Source organism: Mya arenaria, chromosome 1 (genome assembly GCF_026914265.1).
Source record: "Mya arenaria isolate MELC-2E11 chromosome 1, ASM2691426v1".
Taxonomy (NCBI): Eukaryota; Metazoa; Mollusca; class Bivalvia; order Myida; family Myidae; genus Mya; species Mya arenaria.
In genome coordinates, this window is record NC_069122.1 from 59475008 (window position 1) to 59492571 (window position 17564).

The 17564-nt window shown below is 34.8% G+C and overlaps 1 protein-coding gene across 2 annotated transcripts; it reads left to right on the forward strand.

Moving 5' to 3' along the window:
* The first annotated feature begins 1970 nt into the window (after positions 1-1970).
* Positions 1971-17564, forward strand: LOC128237432 (uncharacterized). 2 transcript variants are annotated; one of them, XM_052952973.1, is made up of 16 exons: positions 1971-2358; positions 2909-2996; positions 3325-3532; positions 3848-4118; positions 5600-5632; positions 5896-6023; positions 6378-6559; positions 7275-7385; positions 7534-7761; positions 8713-8873; positions 9786-9977; positions 12104-12273; positions 12677-12856; positions 15261-15479; positions 16471-16596; positions 17145-17564. In XM_052952973.1, the coding sequence occupies exons 1-16, from the start codon at positions 2229-2231 to the stop codon at positions 17307-17309; spliced, it is 2592 nt and encodes an 863-aa protein (XP_052808933.1). In that variant the 5' UTR covers positions 1971-2228; the 3' UTR covers positions 17310-17564. The 2 variants fall into 2 exon arrangements, with proteins under 2 accessions (XP_052808933.1, XP_052808942.1); XM_052952982.1 differs by lacking the exon at positions 5600-5632.

The following is a 17564-nucleotide window of genomic DNA, read 5'->3' on the forward strand; positions in this document are numbered from 1 at the left end:
GTCAAAGAACACATTGTAAACGCCAGTTTTTTTTAGTCTCTTTACAATGACGTTTTCTAATTACGCTGACGTGTTGATGATGTTCATCACCCATGAGGCAAAATATTGTCATTGCCTTAGAACTTTTCAATGACGTCTTGCATAACATATTTCAGTGCTTTACGTCAGATTAATTCCTACGTGATGCGCTCAATTTCTTTTTATCAGGTTTGTTACTGGTGTCACGACTTTGACGTGGCCAGGGCTCATATTCACTAATGCCTTGAGACTTCGGAATCAGATTCAGAAAACGGCTTTCTTTAATGTTCTATCATATAACTTATTTTGAAATAATATGCTACTTGTAGAATATATTAATTGTAACACATGCATTTTCAGAACTAAATTAAATAATAGCTTTTCTGATTCGCTTCGTCAAACTCAGATTCAGGACACTAGTGAATAAGGGCCCAGAACAGCAAATGTTAACTGGTAACGTGTTGGACAACTGACTATATATTTCGGACTTGACTAATCAAAAACGCTTAGTCAAAATAAAGTATCTACCATGTTACATCGGATCAATTATTGATGCGTTATCATTGGGTATCAGTATACGTTAACGTATTCACTAACCGTTCCAGGCGGTATTTCTAATATTTAGTAAGAGACGATTTAGTACGTAGGTGTATACTTAAATAATTTCAGGAAAATAATTCCGATTTTCTTTTGGTTGTTATTTTTCTAGCGAATATTCCGCTCACATTCATTTGTGATTTGCACGTATAGTGACATTTCTTTCCTAGTAATGTTCATTGGTAAGTGCAAGTCCCGCTGAAGAGAGACTTAGTAAAACCAATTATGGTTAACTCTCAATTCTGTAATTTTCTCACTGTTCATGCGTTTGTTTCACTTCATATATTGTATCTATGCAGTTCTTTATTTTCAAATGCTTATTTACTGTGTTCAATATTTTCTGTAATAAATACTGGTTAAACCAAGTCCCGCTGACCATTAGTCTTCGTAAACACATATTTCTTTTCCTAGGAAATTTATATAAAAGTAACAATTGAGCTAAACAGAGTAACAAAATACTTGATTTATGAGCTACATTATGGAAACAAATTGCAGTGTCAACATTTAACATACCATTTATAATGGCATTATTTAATAAGTGTAAATTGATGTACCTAATATAATAAATTATTTCGTATGTCGTAGAATGTCAATTAAAATATGTTGAAATTATCTGAACCAATATTTATGCAAAAATCTTCTAAATATATATTTTTTATTTGTTACCATGGCAACCGTAAGGAAAGGTAAATTTCAATGTTTATAGTTTCTGTAAACATAAACTAAAGAGCTTTTAGACATACTATAGCTTTTTAATATACTTTTTAATATACGTGTTGGTTAAACTGTTAAACGTATTATAATACGAAAAGACGCCACATATACAAAAATTAAGTCCGTACAAACACTTTCGACTTGATCCTCAAAATACACATATACAAATGTGTACACGTTTGATTCAAATGATTTGTTACTTCAAATTTAGTGACTGATGACTATTTTGTTCTGTGTCGTCTTATATCTTAACTGATTTAAAAATAAGAAAATAATATTTTAGTCGTATTATTTTTAACGATTTTTTCAAAATCTTGTATACGAATGACCCGTAATTACAGTCTTAAATGGAATTTAGCATTGAAAGTTACCAGTAATTACTTTTAAACCAATTGTCTGTTTATCGGTGGGTAATTATTTCTTTTTAGCAATGCGAGTTATATTGACAAAAGGGCTTTAAATATTTATAATTAGAAAACATGAGTATGCGTAATTATCTAAAATAATAACTTGCCGACTATTATTTACCAATTATCAACTCGATATGAATAGTTTTAGGGTTACTAAAACAAAATTGTATTGTACGTTTCTGAAATATTTGCCCAATGAGTTTAAAAAGTGTGTAAGGAAATGGAGGATAATCTGCGTTTCTAATAAAAAGACAGAAGCACTTAATCGGAAAAAATAAAACAGAAAATTTCATATTTTGTGGGACGTTGATGGATTACTAGTACTTGTTGTTATAATACAGAAGTAGTAGAACTTCGAAGTTATAAACATTTTTAAAAAAATGTGAAACGAATGGAAACGTTATACAGGTTCATACAGGTTGAACATGTTTAAAATAAAACAAACTATATTGTTATATTAAACGTTTTAACTAAACAAATACCGTAAACATGTCAAAGAAACTTCGGGACTTTATAGAACTTTTGTCCAAGGACGTAGAAAGGCGGGATGACGTTGACGTGGGATCTTACGTTACGTGGCTTAGACGTCGCATCATTTTGCTGAGAAACATCGACACACGTACGCCATATAAAGCTTTTTAATGTCATACAAACTCAGTACAAGATTCTTGACAGGGAGTTAAACAAGTCTGCAGGTCCACATTAGTAGAACAATCTTATAAAGGAATCCATTGATTGACTGATTGATTGATTGATTGATTGATTGATTGATTGATTGATTGATTGATTGATTGATTGATTGATTGATTGATTGATTGATTGATTGATTGATTGATTGATTGATTGACCTTTAAAAGAATTTCGAATCTTCTAATGGAAATGAATGATAACTATGATACAATCTTGTTTTGGTTTGTTATATCAAATTATTTTTAATATTGATTTTAATAGCATTAGGCGGCGAACTATTATGCAACAATGCCGTATGTTTTAGATAGAATAAATAGCTAAGCACATCAAACAATATGAGCTATGTAAGTACATTAATGGCAAAAATAATACTAGTGTAGTTGAGTATTTCCCATAAACACATATGCAAAATAAACAATTTAATTTAACCAGTCGTTAGTAATCGTACGTGTGCAAGCTTCTTTTTTATCACCTTTAAGTACCGGTGAAGCAGATCATTCGGCATGCTAGCCACGAGCAGTGCTCAAGAGACGACCTCCTGGTCAAACAAGGAAAACAAAGGGACAGGTATTGTTCTGTTAGTGTCACTAACACAGATGCTAGAGTGTTATGCATTTTGCTTATTTATGGTTTAACTTATGAACCTAAAGGTTTGTGATTTTTCTAATGCCTTAGTCAATTACAAGAAGGCACGATACAATTGCATGTAGTCATAACTATATGTATTCCAACAATGAAACTTTGTTTGACCAGTTCGCTTCTATTTTTCAGACATGGTTGATGATTGTAATCTTTTTTCGAAATTTTACTTTAATTTCAACAAAATATATACACTGGTCTTGGCATTCAATTGCTAAACAGTAAGTTATTAAAATACATTGTTTTACAAATTTAGCTCTGAGCATCTGCGCTTCTTTGTGATTCTACGCGGCTCTGTTTCGATCTACGTGAACCCGTTAAAAATGCAAGGTGAACCTAGGCGGAGGTCAAACAGTTCTTTCGAGCACGTGCTTTATGCCGCCTCATTAGGGGATCGCTACCTCGGAGAACCCCGGCTGGCCTCAGGAGCTTCTAGACGGACCAGCCAGTCTGTGGTCTCTCAGGCATGGCATTGAATCATAACTGAATTCAATATTTATAATTATAACAAAATGGCTTATTAAACGACTAATATACTGACATATTAATAACATTCAAACGGTTCTGTAATAACGACAACAATGTATTTGATATCAATCTTTATTATGAAACGATGGTAAACAGGCGGGATAGGAGTATACATAAACTGTATTGGTCATAACAGATATTGCGTATTATTCTTACGGTAAATGTAGATTTTTTCATAAATATAAAGAAAATAACTTTAACCATAAATTGTATTCATTCTTTTGAAATATATGTTCGGTTGTATCATATAGCCGTACGGCGCTCTAACGGAACACTCTGAAAGTGACGCCAGCGATTCTGACTCCAATTCGATCAATGGCAAAAAAACGCCGTTGGAAAAGGTTGATACAGTGAATACAGAAAAGTCGGAGGAGGATAGCGCCACTCCTGGCGAATCTAGGCTCGATCTTGAAAACGTCAGCCGCGAGCAGACTGCAACTCCTAAATCAAAGACATCTAAAGCTTCCAAAGGCTCCAGGCGGACAATTAGAGGAAAACTTGGAAACTTTGTTGTTAAATATGGTACGTGCTTCTTAAAGTAATGAGGAAATGCTCGAACGTTGACATTAAATCCAATACATAGTGTTCATAAAAGATATTCTGTGGAATTAATGGCTTATATGTCTAGCCTTTGCTAAGCGTTTCTGTTTAATTACCTCTTTTGTAGGCGTAGGCTGGCGTATTTAATATCTGTATTCAGACGACACGACCTTACATTATGTGAAACCGTACCTATAAATAATTAAAGTGTGGCTCGAATAACAAGAACGGAACAAAACGCACGTATGAATCGGTAGAGAAACTTCGGTAGTCGTGTGAGAAATTTAAAAAAAATACTGATCAATGACGAAATTATGTGTTTGCTTTTCACTCATGTATGTAATGCGTGTTAATTGGGACTATCGGGGGAGTTCAGAATTATCAAATAATTAAAAAAAGAGACCAACACGCCTACACAAATGTTTGTTCTCCTAATTAAATTGCCCAATTTTCTTGAATAATCTTACAAGATACCATGTCACTTATTACAGGATCAAGCCTATCACACTATTACTCTTATGGATTAAATTGTCTAATTATCTCATTTTATTTGGATTTTTAAAGTACATCGATTCGTGATAATCACGATACACTACTACTTGCTTTAAACAGTTCATGATAATCACGATACACTACTACTTGAATTAAACAGTTCATGATAATCACGATACACTACTACTTGCTTTAAACAGTTCATGATAATCACGATACACTACTACTTGCTTTAAACAGTTCATGATAATCACGATACACTACTACTTGCTTTAAACAGTTCATGATAATCACGATACACTACTACTTGCTTTAAACAGTTCATGATAATCACGATACACTACTACTTGCTTTAAACAGTTCATGATAATCACGATACACTACTACTTGCTTTAAACAGTTCATGATAATCACGATACAATACTACTTCCTTTAAACAGTTCATGATAATCACGATACAATACTACTTGCTTTAAACAGTTCATGATAATCACGATACACTACTACTTGCTTTAAACAGTTCATGATAATCACGATACACTACTACTTGCTTTAAACAGTTGAAATGGAATTTGATACTTAAACTTGTTATGCTTAATATATATGGAGAAATTGTTGCCAGGGGAAGTCGCTGTGTATCCTTTGTTTCATTACTGTGAGAGAAGTTGTCTACCTCGACTCATATATTCGAACCATAGTATTCACGAATACAATGGACATGGTGCGTTATGATAAGAATGAATGTTGAAGGATATACAGTAACTCTTAACAAATGTTTAGTGCACAGAAAGAGCATTATTCAAATACTTAACCTGGTATCTTTTTCTTGCTGTGGATAGTATTATTCAGTCCTTAAAGTCAAACAGGTTTCTTGACTATCGGTTCATGATTTGTTCTACTTCAATGGTCAATTACAATCCACCTTTTTCGCCTTTCAAAACCCATCGACGCTATTCTCAACAACAAAACAGTTCCAGTTTCCATTGTCTGCATTATCTCGGACCGTATGTACCACACGGTGATTAAGAAATAAAATAAAAAGCCCATTTTAATAGACAACCGTGGGCTTCAGGACTAATCCAATAGTAAATATATTATTTAACAATATATGAAATTTAACACGTTACGCAGGAAGATAAAATTGAACTTTAATATTGAAAATATGTTTAACATGGTAAATGTAAATAGTGCTAAGAACCGTTTTATTTTAAAATGCATTTATTTCTTGTGAACGTATTATTGGATTTATCTTCATGATTTATCGCAGAGAAAGGCAAATATTTCGACGAAGAGTCACTTCTGGATGTAGATGGAGTATACAACGCAACGGTAGTCGTCGACGAGGACTCAGACCTAATGCTGCTCAATGAGGACATATTCAATGAGTTTGTAAAGGTCTGCAGAGCATATGAAAAAATAAGCAAAGACAAAGATTACAAGAATCTCCGTATTCTAATAGTTCACGTGTACTGGTACCAAACCGTAAGACAGAACAAAGTCACACTATATATTATATCATAATAAAAGTATGCACTACAAAAGGTTTATATGTAGCACATTTATAGCGTTATTATCTTTAATTAAGAAGGTCACAATTAAGTTCCGTTGTTACAGGATAATATATTGGATATTATTGAGTCATTATAAATTTGAATAATAACAATTTGTTTATTATTGTTGATATAAATGAGTTCAGTATATTTCACTTCATACACGATGTTGACCATTGTATAAACATGTACATTCTAGGAGCACCATGAAAAGGAAGCGACCACCATGTCCAACTTCGTGGACCTCCATCCGTTCTTCAGTAGCCTTCCCTTGCACACTCGAGGGGTGCTACAAATCAGCCTGAAAAACGAGCACTACGAAGCGGGAAAATACATCGTGAAACAGGGAGATCACATACACAAACTTGCCTTCCTTGTCAGGTAGATAACTATAACCCCAACCTTGTCAGGTAGGATGACTAACCCACCTTTCCTTGTCAGGTAGATAACTATAACCCCAACCTTGTCAGGTAGGATGACTAACCCACCTTTCCATGTCAGGTAGGATGACTAACCCACCTTTCCATGTCAGGTAGGATGACTAACCCACCTTTCCTTGTCAGGTAGGATGACTAGCCCACCTTTCCATGTCAGGTTGATAATTGCAATCCTTTACTGGTCAGGCAAATGACTAGTGTCATCACTAAGTACGGTTTACCACAACTTGTCTTCTTTGTTAGGAATATGATAACCATCTTGTAATACTTATTTCAAAGTAGCTTCCTTGTAATAGACATATAATAACTTGAGTAAACATAAATTTGCCATTCTTGTAAGGTAGATGACTATAATTGAGTACGACTTTTTACAAACTAACGCTCCTTATCAGATAGAAGATAACCATCGAGTAAGACTTATTACAAACCTACCATACTTGTAAGGTAGATGATAACCTCAAGAAGACTTGTCACAAACTCGCCATTCGATCATTAAATTGGATATTTTCATAATAAAGATATTTAAAAAGTCTTTCCTATTTGTTTTTCAATTAGCTGATCTAAACATTATATTAAATCATACGACCAAGGGGAAACAACTTGCGATACCAATATCCGAATACTTCTTGTAAGATTGTCGAACTTGTGATATGTTTCAGCGGCAGCGCCGAAGTGATCATTGAGCCATCACAGCACAAAAGCCAATATCCGGACTACTGGCCCTTCGAAGCGAACAGCGACGTATACTATAAAGAGTGCGATTGGTTACGGTGAGATTGACCAGGCGTTGCACCATTATAAGACGGCTATATTCTATGTACAATTTAAGGCCATGGTGGAAGAGAAACATTTATTATATAACTAGTATTAAAAAGCAAGTTATGTCGAAACGACATAAATGATTTGCTTTTTTTTCAGGGAATCACGTAAGAGATTTTACAGCCGGAAATATGAATATGCTGGCGAAGTATCGAGGCGGACGGCACGTGAAGCGGTTGGAAAGCGCCCGGAAATCAGCGTGTGTGCGGTCCAGAATCGGGAAGTGATTGGGATCACTGAGATCATGCTGAAACTACACACCCACATGAGCAGTCTGAGATGCCTGCATGATTGTGATGTTTACACGCTGAGTTTGAAACCCTTCCGGTAAGGTGATAAGAGCGACTTTTTATGAGTATGTAATAAATGTTTGTTGTCTTTGATGCTGTGTGTCTTGTTTAGTGTCTCATGGGCTTCGATATGTGCTTCCTTTACAACGTTCATTGATTGGGCCTTCCCTGCTGTTGGTATTGATGTTTTATTGGACAGATGATTAAATATCTTTACATTTATAAACTAAGCGCTTGCCTCAAAGTTAAACAGTACAAGTCATGCACAACTGGATAGGTCTTTAACATGTTAAATATGGCAATTTACAAAGTAACCTTATTCGTACCTTTACAAGAAAAGGAGTGACTTAGAGAAATACTAAGAACGAAAATTCAAACATTAATTATATATACTGGCCATATACTGTTTCACATAAACAGTGTCTGTGCAGTTTGAATCTATCCAGTTAAATCGTAGTCTCAAATTAAGCTCTTTGAAAAGCTGAAAACTTATTGTTTGATATCAATGGGTGTGTGTGTGGGGGGGGGGGGGTAGAGTAGTTTCGTTGCATCATTATCGTGCTATTTATGCTGATTGATAAAAACGCTTTGCTTTGTTTATTTGCAAACAGTTATGTTTTACAATTTAATCATTGAATGACTTATACACGTAAATACATTAAAAATGGGCAAATATAGTACTACCTGAATATTGGCGACCTAATCTTATCCTTAAAATAAACTACTGTTCATACGGAACTTTAGTTCATGTGACGAGTTGCAATGAAATGGCTTTTCTTTGTATCGAAATACGCCAATGCACAAAGCTGACTATATTTGTTAAAGTTATCTTGGGGGGCATACCAATCACCCCCTCCCCGACAACACTTTTAACTAAATAAGTTGCGGTTCGGATGGAGGTGCGCATGTCAAAAGGTTATGCCTCTTCGCCTCTAACATCAAATCCTCTATCCACCCTAATCATACATCTGTAAATTAACCTTTGTAGTCGAACAGTGAAGCGATTCCCGAATATTGGCGATATGATCTGGTCGTACATACACATGAAGCTGCAGTACAGGTTGGACAACAGTCTTGGGGACCAGGTTCCGCTACTGTATGCGCTAAAGGTTCTCGTCGAGAGGAAGATACGAGAGAAAACCACTAGAGGTTTGTAAAACTAAAGATTCAGTACACGAACAAGTCAAAGGTTCCGAATTAAATTTAAGAAAATAACATTGTCCATGATTGCTTAATGACCATGAGTCCGGTTTTCCGTTCCGTAACAGGAAACAAATGACTGATTCGTTTCCTTGCATACTTTTCCCTTTCAACTTTGAAGCTAACTACACATTCTTAGTACATTATATCAAACCGAGCGTGCTAATTGTCTATTTAAGTCAAGACGCGCAGTTACTTGAAATCACAGTCAAAACCGAAGTAACATAGCAATTTTACGAATTACAATTATATTTTTTTTTTCATAATTTTCAAATTATAAAAGTTTTTAATTTTACATTTCTCAACTAATGCTTTATTTTATTTTGCGTTTGATTTGTCTTAATTTTAATTGCTTAATAGTTATATATTACCATATATTATGTTTGCTCGGCGCGTTGTTTTGATTGATGGATTTTCCATGGGTGTGTGGAAAGTCGAATTCTTCAGCACTGGTGACATGACCGGAAATACTTGTCCTATATGTCAGAAAAATAGTTCACACACAATTGAAATGCAATTTTTGACAATACATACTTAGGATCGCTTTTAGTGAATTAACATATGTAAACAAAGTTTGTTTAATTTAAAGAATCCATACTTTGTATAAAGGTTTACCGTACTTGAAGGGTATATTAACTGTGTTTACCTTGTCTCTCTTGATTTTACACTTACCGTAATGTAAAACGTTTTACTAGTAGAGTTGATAAAAATCTTAAGAGTAGATGTGTTATTGGATTGTCAATTTTAATCGCCTTAAAAAGCAATTTCCACTCCAAAACTGTTTGTTTTTCTTCCGATGGTTATAAAAAAATCGCTTACAATATTATTTGCAACGCGCCTATAACGTTAAAATGATTACAGCGGCTGTGACTCTCAATGTGGAAAGAATGCGACAACGTGAACATGAAATGTTGGAGTTGCTAGGGTGGTTTAAACAGGACAAGTCCTCGCTGGCTCCACACTTCGATCCGAAGGCGATAGGATACAAGGAAAGGATGAAGGACAAAGCACGGCTTAGAAAAAGTATTCGAGACCGAACGGTAGAGTTTGGCTGTAAGTTGCTTTTCAATACGTTCTTTAATACATTGCACACTGTCATTTATCAACTTTTTTTTATCAGCATTTATGCATTATTTTTTAATGTTTATATCCGGCTTTACAACTAGGTCTAATCTCTATTTACCCGTTTTGAATATATGACGTTTTAGATTGGTTAATGACATCGTACATCCTACAGATTCAACTGAGCGCTTGAACTGTGATAGAATTTGTCTTGACTTAAGCCTTCGTGTAAATTACATACGTACTAATTGGATAAATAATTCGCATAACTACTTACAAAAGTATATAGTAAACACTTAAGGGCTTAAGAATTCTTTGTTTCAGCCCCGCAAAAGCAATATGTACGCAAAGGGTGTTTGAATCTTCGTTCTTAGTATATCACTAAGTCACTTCTTTTCGTGTAAAGATACGAATAAGGTTACTTTGTAAATTGCCATATTAAACATGTTAAAGGCCTATTTAGTTGTGCACGACTTGCACTGTTTAACTTAGAGGCAAGCGCTTAGTTTATAAATGTAAAGATATTTAATCATCTGTCCAATAAAAATCAATACCAACAACAGGGAAGGCCCAAGCGTTGTAAAAGGAGCACATATCGAAACCCATGAGACACTAAACAAGACACACAACATCAAAGACAACAAACATTTATTACATACTCATAAAAAGTTGCTCTTATCACCTTACCGGAAAGGTTTCAAACTCAGCGTGTAAACATCACAATCATGCAGGCATCTCAGACTGCTCATGTGGGTGTGTAGTTTCAGCATGATCTGAGTGATCCCAATCACTTCCCGTTTCTGGACCGCACACACGCTGATTTCCGGGCGCTTTCCAACCGCTTCACGTGCCATCTGCCTCGTTACTTCGCCAGCATATTCGTATTTCGGCTGTCAAATCCTTTACGTGATTCCCTGAAATTGCAAAAGGCCAATCATTTATGTCGTTTCGACATAACTTCCTTTTTTGTTTTACTAGTAATACAATACGTTTTCCTTTGGCGTTATGGCCTCATTCCCTTTTATCAGGGGTTCGATTGTGATAAATCTAGCATGGTACGCATAGTATCACCAATCTGGTGAACGACAATGCAGGGCCTTAAAATGTACATGAAATATAACCGTCTCTTTAATGGTGCAACGCCTGGTCAATCTCACCGTAGCCACTCACACTCTTTATAGTACACGTCGCTGTTCGCTTCGAAGGGCCAGTAGTCCGGATATTGGCTTTTGTGCTGTGATGGCTCGATGATCACTTCGGCGCTGCCGCTGAAACATATCACAAGTTCGACAATCTTACAAGAAGTATTCGTAATTTGTATCGCATGTTGTCTCCCCTTGGTCGCATGATTTAACATAATGTTTAGATCAGCTAATTGAAAAACAAATCGGAAAGGCTTTTTAAATATCTTTATAATAAAAATGTCCAATTTTGTGATCGAATGGCGAGTTTGTGATAAGTCGTACTTAAGGTTATCATCTACCTTACAAGTATGGTAGGTTTGTAATAAGTCTTACTCGATGGTTATCTTCTATCTGATAAGGAGCGTTAGTTTGTAAAAAGTCGTACTCAATTATAGTCATCTACCTTACAAGAATGGCAAATTTATGTTTACTCAAGTGTTATAATATGTCTGACAAGGAAGGCAAGCTGTGGTAAACCGTACTTAGTGATGACACTAGTCATTTGCCTGACCAGTAAAGGATTGCAATTATCAACCTGACATGGAAAGGTGGGCTAGTCATCCTACCTGACATGGAAAGGTGGGTTAGTCATCCTACCTGACAAGGTTGGGGTTATAGTTATCTACCTGACAAGGAAGGCAAGTTTGTGTATGTGATCTCCCTGTTTCACGATGTATTTTCCCGTTTCGTAGTGCTCGTTTTTCAGGCTGACTTGTAACACCCTCGAGTGTGCAAGGGGAGGCTACTGAAGAACGGATGGAGGTCCACGACATAGGACTTCGTACATCCTACAGATTCAACTGAGCGCTTGAACTGTGATAGATTTGTCTTTGCTTTAGCCTTTGTGCAAATTACATACGTAATAATTGGATAAATAATTCGCATTACTACTAACAAAAGTATATAGTCAACATTTTACAATCTCCGTTTCAGCCCCGCACAAGCAATATGTACGCACAGGGTGCATGGCTGCCATAAAGATTGATAGGGAACCGCGTAGTCTTCTGCAGCTAAGGGACCCTTTGTGCGAACTTATGCTGAAACTACGCATGGAGGGAACATTCGTATCCAGCCAAAAAGAACTGGAGGAGATGATTATGAGGGTATTGTGCAGAGTTATTAATATTATTAACTAGAAAGGTACTTATGTCGTTTTAATTATCATTAGGTTGAATGAATACACAGTAGTTTAATGTTATGTTAAGGATAATGACGCTAGGAAGTATTTTAAATGCTTATGAATAGTTATATATTCATAATGGTCCGTGTGTTGTATGGTATTCAATGCAATAGGTAAACAGCTATATTTTCATAACGTTCCGTGTTCTCGTATATATCGTGTTCAATGCAAAAGGTCATCAAATTGACACTGCAGTACGAACACAATTTACACATTATATAGACAAGCAACTTGAATAGGTCGCCAGTGAATACTCGATGAATCAATATGGACCTCATTTCTAACATATGACAATGCAAAACTTAAGTTGTCTTACATTTGAATAGTTTTCGGTCACACCAGCGTTCATCGACTACGACGTGTCACAACAGGCCAGCCGGGTTGTGGATGAGGAATACAACCTCCTTAGATACCGTCGCCATGGAAACAGGCTTGTTACGAACTTTGCGAAAATGTTGGCAAAACGGGACCCGCGAATGTTGTTAAAAGAAAAAAATGATCATTCTGTAAGACCATTGGTTTGTATTGTATATCAATCTCAAAGGGACTCGTTTATATAATTGTTTATGTCAACGATTGTTTTTATACCATATTACTTAATTTTATGAACAAACAACAAACAACACCTGGTAGATACACAGCTCAAAAGAATTGTGTAAATACAAGCCTTAAATCATTCATTGTAATCAATAAAATTTCTAACACCTTTAATCTGTATCACATTTTTCAATAGAATATCATGTAGCTGATTTGTTTAAAACATTTATGATGTGTTTTCACTGAAACAAGCATTTTGATAAAATTTAAATGAAATAATTCTGTTCGATGATTGATCATGTTCAATGTGTACAGGTCCATATAAATTGATATTTCATCTTCTTTTGCTCAAAGACAAATGCATTACATTTATTACTCAACATGTTCCCCTGGACGAGTTCGGTACACGGAGCTCAACTTATACCACCATTTTAGTTAAAGTTTAAGTAAAACACACAAAACAAATATCTTAATGTAAAATGCATGTCTACTATCACGTGTGTAAATATAATACGTGATAAAATTTATTCAGGGCTATATACCCAGGTTTATTATATATTAAAAAAGCTATTTATTCTATAATCGAAATAAAACTCGTTTGAATAAGTACTTTAAAATTGATCATTATAACATTATCAATTTCCGGAATATAAACACAAATACACCGCTGATACTCCATAATTAACAATTGCATCCATTATCTGCAAGCAGCAATCCCGGTTTTGTATAAATCGGCTTGATTGGTGTACTGTTTCACTTCATAATATCTAAGAAACGTTTGATAAATAAGTCGGTTATTTAGCGTCTTCCTCGGCGGAGTTTTTTCCCTTTTACGGATTCGTCGTGCCGATAAATAAGATGGATGACGTTTAATAACCTCAGCAATTACAGGGGAATAACCTTAGTAAGTAATCTAGGAAAAATATTCACACGTGTGTTCACTTAAAGGGTGGAAACTGATTCGATGAAAATAACTTGCTGTCAAATCCAGAGTTTGATTTTCGGATGGAATCTAACAAAAAAGACGCAATTTTTGTTCTGCATATTATTGAAAACGCCATTTTGAAAATTTTCGGATTGCCTTGTACATTTGTAGACCTCAAAATAGCATTTGATTCTGTATATTCTGTGGTACAAGCTTTTCGAAATGGGACTGGATTGGAAACTCCTTAAATATTTAGAACAATGTACAATGTGGTAAAAGTTGAGCATCCAACGTATAATATTTACTGGGGAAAAATAGAATAATTCTAAATTATTTTAGACGTCTGAGTTAATCCGAGGATGTCAAAATATTTTCTTCTGTTTCAAAAAGCGTTCCACTGATAGTTCTCTTCAAAAGTGGCGTGCTGATATTACTAACAGTTCGAACCTTAATAGTATATTTTTGAATTGGAAAATTTGTTTTGTATGGCTGAATTTTTAAATATATATATATATATATATATATATATATATATATATATATATATATATATAATACCTTGCCCAATGAAATTGATATGTATGGACAAAATAGACTGCCAAGATATGAAATATTATGTATATTGTGCCATGTACAAGAAATTGAGGATGTATTTCATTTTGTTAAAATATGTTGTGGTATTAAAAAATATGTTAATGTAAAACCAAGCATGTTTAAATTTGCTCAATTTTTTTTGTAATAATAACAAACCAATTATTGCAAATTGATGTAAACTCTTGGTACAGGCAAACGATAGAAGAAAATTATCAGTTAATGATATTTGCTAAGTTTTGATCGAATAATCACTGTTGTAGCCATTAACCACTTGCATTTCCATAATATATTAAATTAACAAGCTTAACAGTTTTTTTTTATATCTATCAGTATGCATAAAATATTGATATACATTAACATTCTCCATATTTTGTAGCTGTACTGAAATTGTTATTGATATTTAAAAACAAAATAAGTTCGAGCATATAGGCATGGTACTAAAATAGTTTTCTTCCTTTTAATATATATTACACATTACATGTAATGTATCATTCCTTCATTGTAAAACATGTAAGTTATTGGACAGTAGCAATTTATATCGATGTTAAAAGAATATACAGTAATGCTTAAAATATATATACATATCGATAGGGAATGTTCTCCTTTTACGTATTTCTCGTAAAGCATTTATATTTGCATCTCAACGCTCTTTGTTTTGACAAATTGCGCTGGTTTTTTTCTCTTTGCTTTACTATGCATGCGTTTTTAGTTAGAGTACATATAGAGGTGGCAATCATGTATAGATTAGATGGGCTAACAGCGATACAAAGAAAACAATTTGCCCAGGCCCTAACAATAACCATACAATCGACTCATGTCTCAAAACCACACATAAAATGTTGCTGTATTTGCAGATTCTCATGGAGGACAGTGCATTGTCTGACGGTGACGAGCTGGACGATATTCCCGAGGAAGAGTACATGTTCGAGAGGTTCAACCAGGCCTTCACCAGCACCCGGCCACCAACCTTCGCAACCATACACAGGAGCCGTCCAACTACGTTCAGAACGCAGAAAAGTAGGCCGACCACGAACAAAAGCATGGCCAGCACAAACACATATAAGACATTGCAGGTATATATGCAAATATTTTTTTTGATTTGAATGTGTATGTTGCTTCGAATGTGTCAATATCAACATCAGGCATTGTAATGATCATTTCTGTCAATCAGGAGTCGTAATTGAACTGAAACTGTTGTTATCACTTTTTGGTTGTGTATTATGCTTCCGTATTATGCTTAGTCACTCTATTCTTATCTAATTCAATGTGGCACAGTATAAGATAATACAAAAAATGCACTTTTATGTTTTAACTTATTGGACTTGAAAGATCAGAAAAAAACATATGGTTTGTGTATAGATAAAAAAAACTTATTAAAGCTGCACTCTCACAGATTGAACATTTGGAAAACTTTTTTATTTTTTGTCTTGCAACAAGCCAATTTTTGCGAAAATCCATAGAAACCATTTATATAAGACTGCTGACAAAATATATATCGCAAATGTTTATATTTAAGTTCAAAAATTGATGTTTTATGCATTTTTCTTTAACCGTAAGTAACGGTTTAAGCCATAAAGCATTAATTTTCGAACGGAAATATGAAAATCTACGATCTGATTTTTTTGTCAGCAATCTTATATCATTGCTTTGCAGATAATTACGCAAAAACTTGCTCTTTCATAGACAAAAAATAAAAAAAAAGTTGTAAAAACGGTAGATCTGTGAGAGTGCAGCTTTTAAAGGTGTGTTTTTGTTCAATTAATTGCTACGTTGTCACAATTTCTCCAGTATAAAAGCACCAAAATATGGCTTATATTTATTTATTTGTACACAAATCAATTGGATTTTCAGTGTATGCGCTGCTATGCAACATGGATAAAAACAAGAACAGTTTGCTCACGATAGCTTACGTGAGCGACTGTTAGCCTTATCGGTGATTAGGGCATTACTAGTAGAATATAACAAAAGAAAATCCCAAAATACATACAAAGGCAATTTAAAATACTTACGAGTAAACACAATATGTTCTTAAGCTTTACACGATCACCATATGTTTTCTTTAAGTTTGATCGACGGAGTGTTACGCCTAACACACTTGACCATCGCATACGTGCGTTTCACTTCAAGTATGGAGGCACAGAGTCTGAAGTGGACCAATTACCAATCATGAAAAATCACAGAGACGTGGAGGTAACGTTACTAAATAGAATAAATATATTTTGATGCAATAGGTGAGATAGTCGTGCAGCACCTAGGCAAAGCAGCATATCACATCTGTAACTTAAAGAAGACACGTTACTATAATGGATGTATTTAGTTGAAATAATAAAGATAAGTAATGGAACACCTTAGCAGCACATCACTTCTGCATTTCAAAGTTACACGTTTCTTAATATATATATGAACTATAAAAATAAATGTATTTTGTTGAAATAATTGTGATATGTTTTGCAACACCGTAGCAGCATATAAGTTTTACTTTTAAAATGACAAGCACTGTGTTGTTTGTGGGGTTTTGTGCTGTTGTTCCGTGTTTCTTGTTTGTGATTTTTATGTTTGTGTTGTATGTCTTTGGCGTTTACCCTGTGTCATAAAACGGGGTTTGTGTTTATACTTTTGGCTACTGAGCTTGTTTCTGTAGCTTTTCATATAAATATTGAATGGAACGTTATATTAACAGGTTATTTTCAGTTTTGCATTCTTATAGATAACACCTTCCTTGTACTTTTCCATTGTAGATAAACCCCGAGGAACCGCCGATGCCAGGAGGGAAAGTATTTGTGACCACTCTGCCCTGTGTGTCATGCAAGAAAAACGTGCTGCTCAAGAACCATACACATATACGATGTCAAATGCTGCATGAACTACCTATGAACAAGGTCAAGGGCGATCCGCCATTTTAAATGAGTACTTTGAGTCTCAGTGCCTTATCAAGATTGACCTTTTAACTGCGCTCGCGATAGAGAAATGTCTTTGTTCTATAAAATTACTGAAACAAACGCTTGCTATACGTGCAGTGTTTATATTGGACAATTGAAAAACATCGGTTACAAATATACCATACCAAACGCTGACGTATATATGCGTCTTTCTATTTCCTTGTGATGTTTGTGTGTGTGCGTGCGTGCGTGCGAGCGTGCGGTGCGATGCGTGTGTTT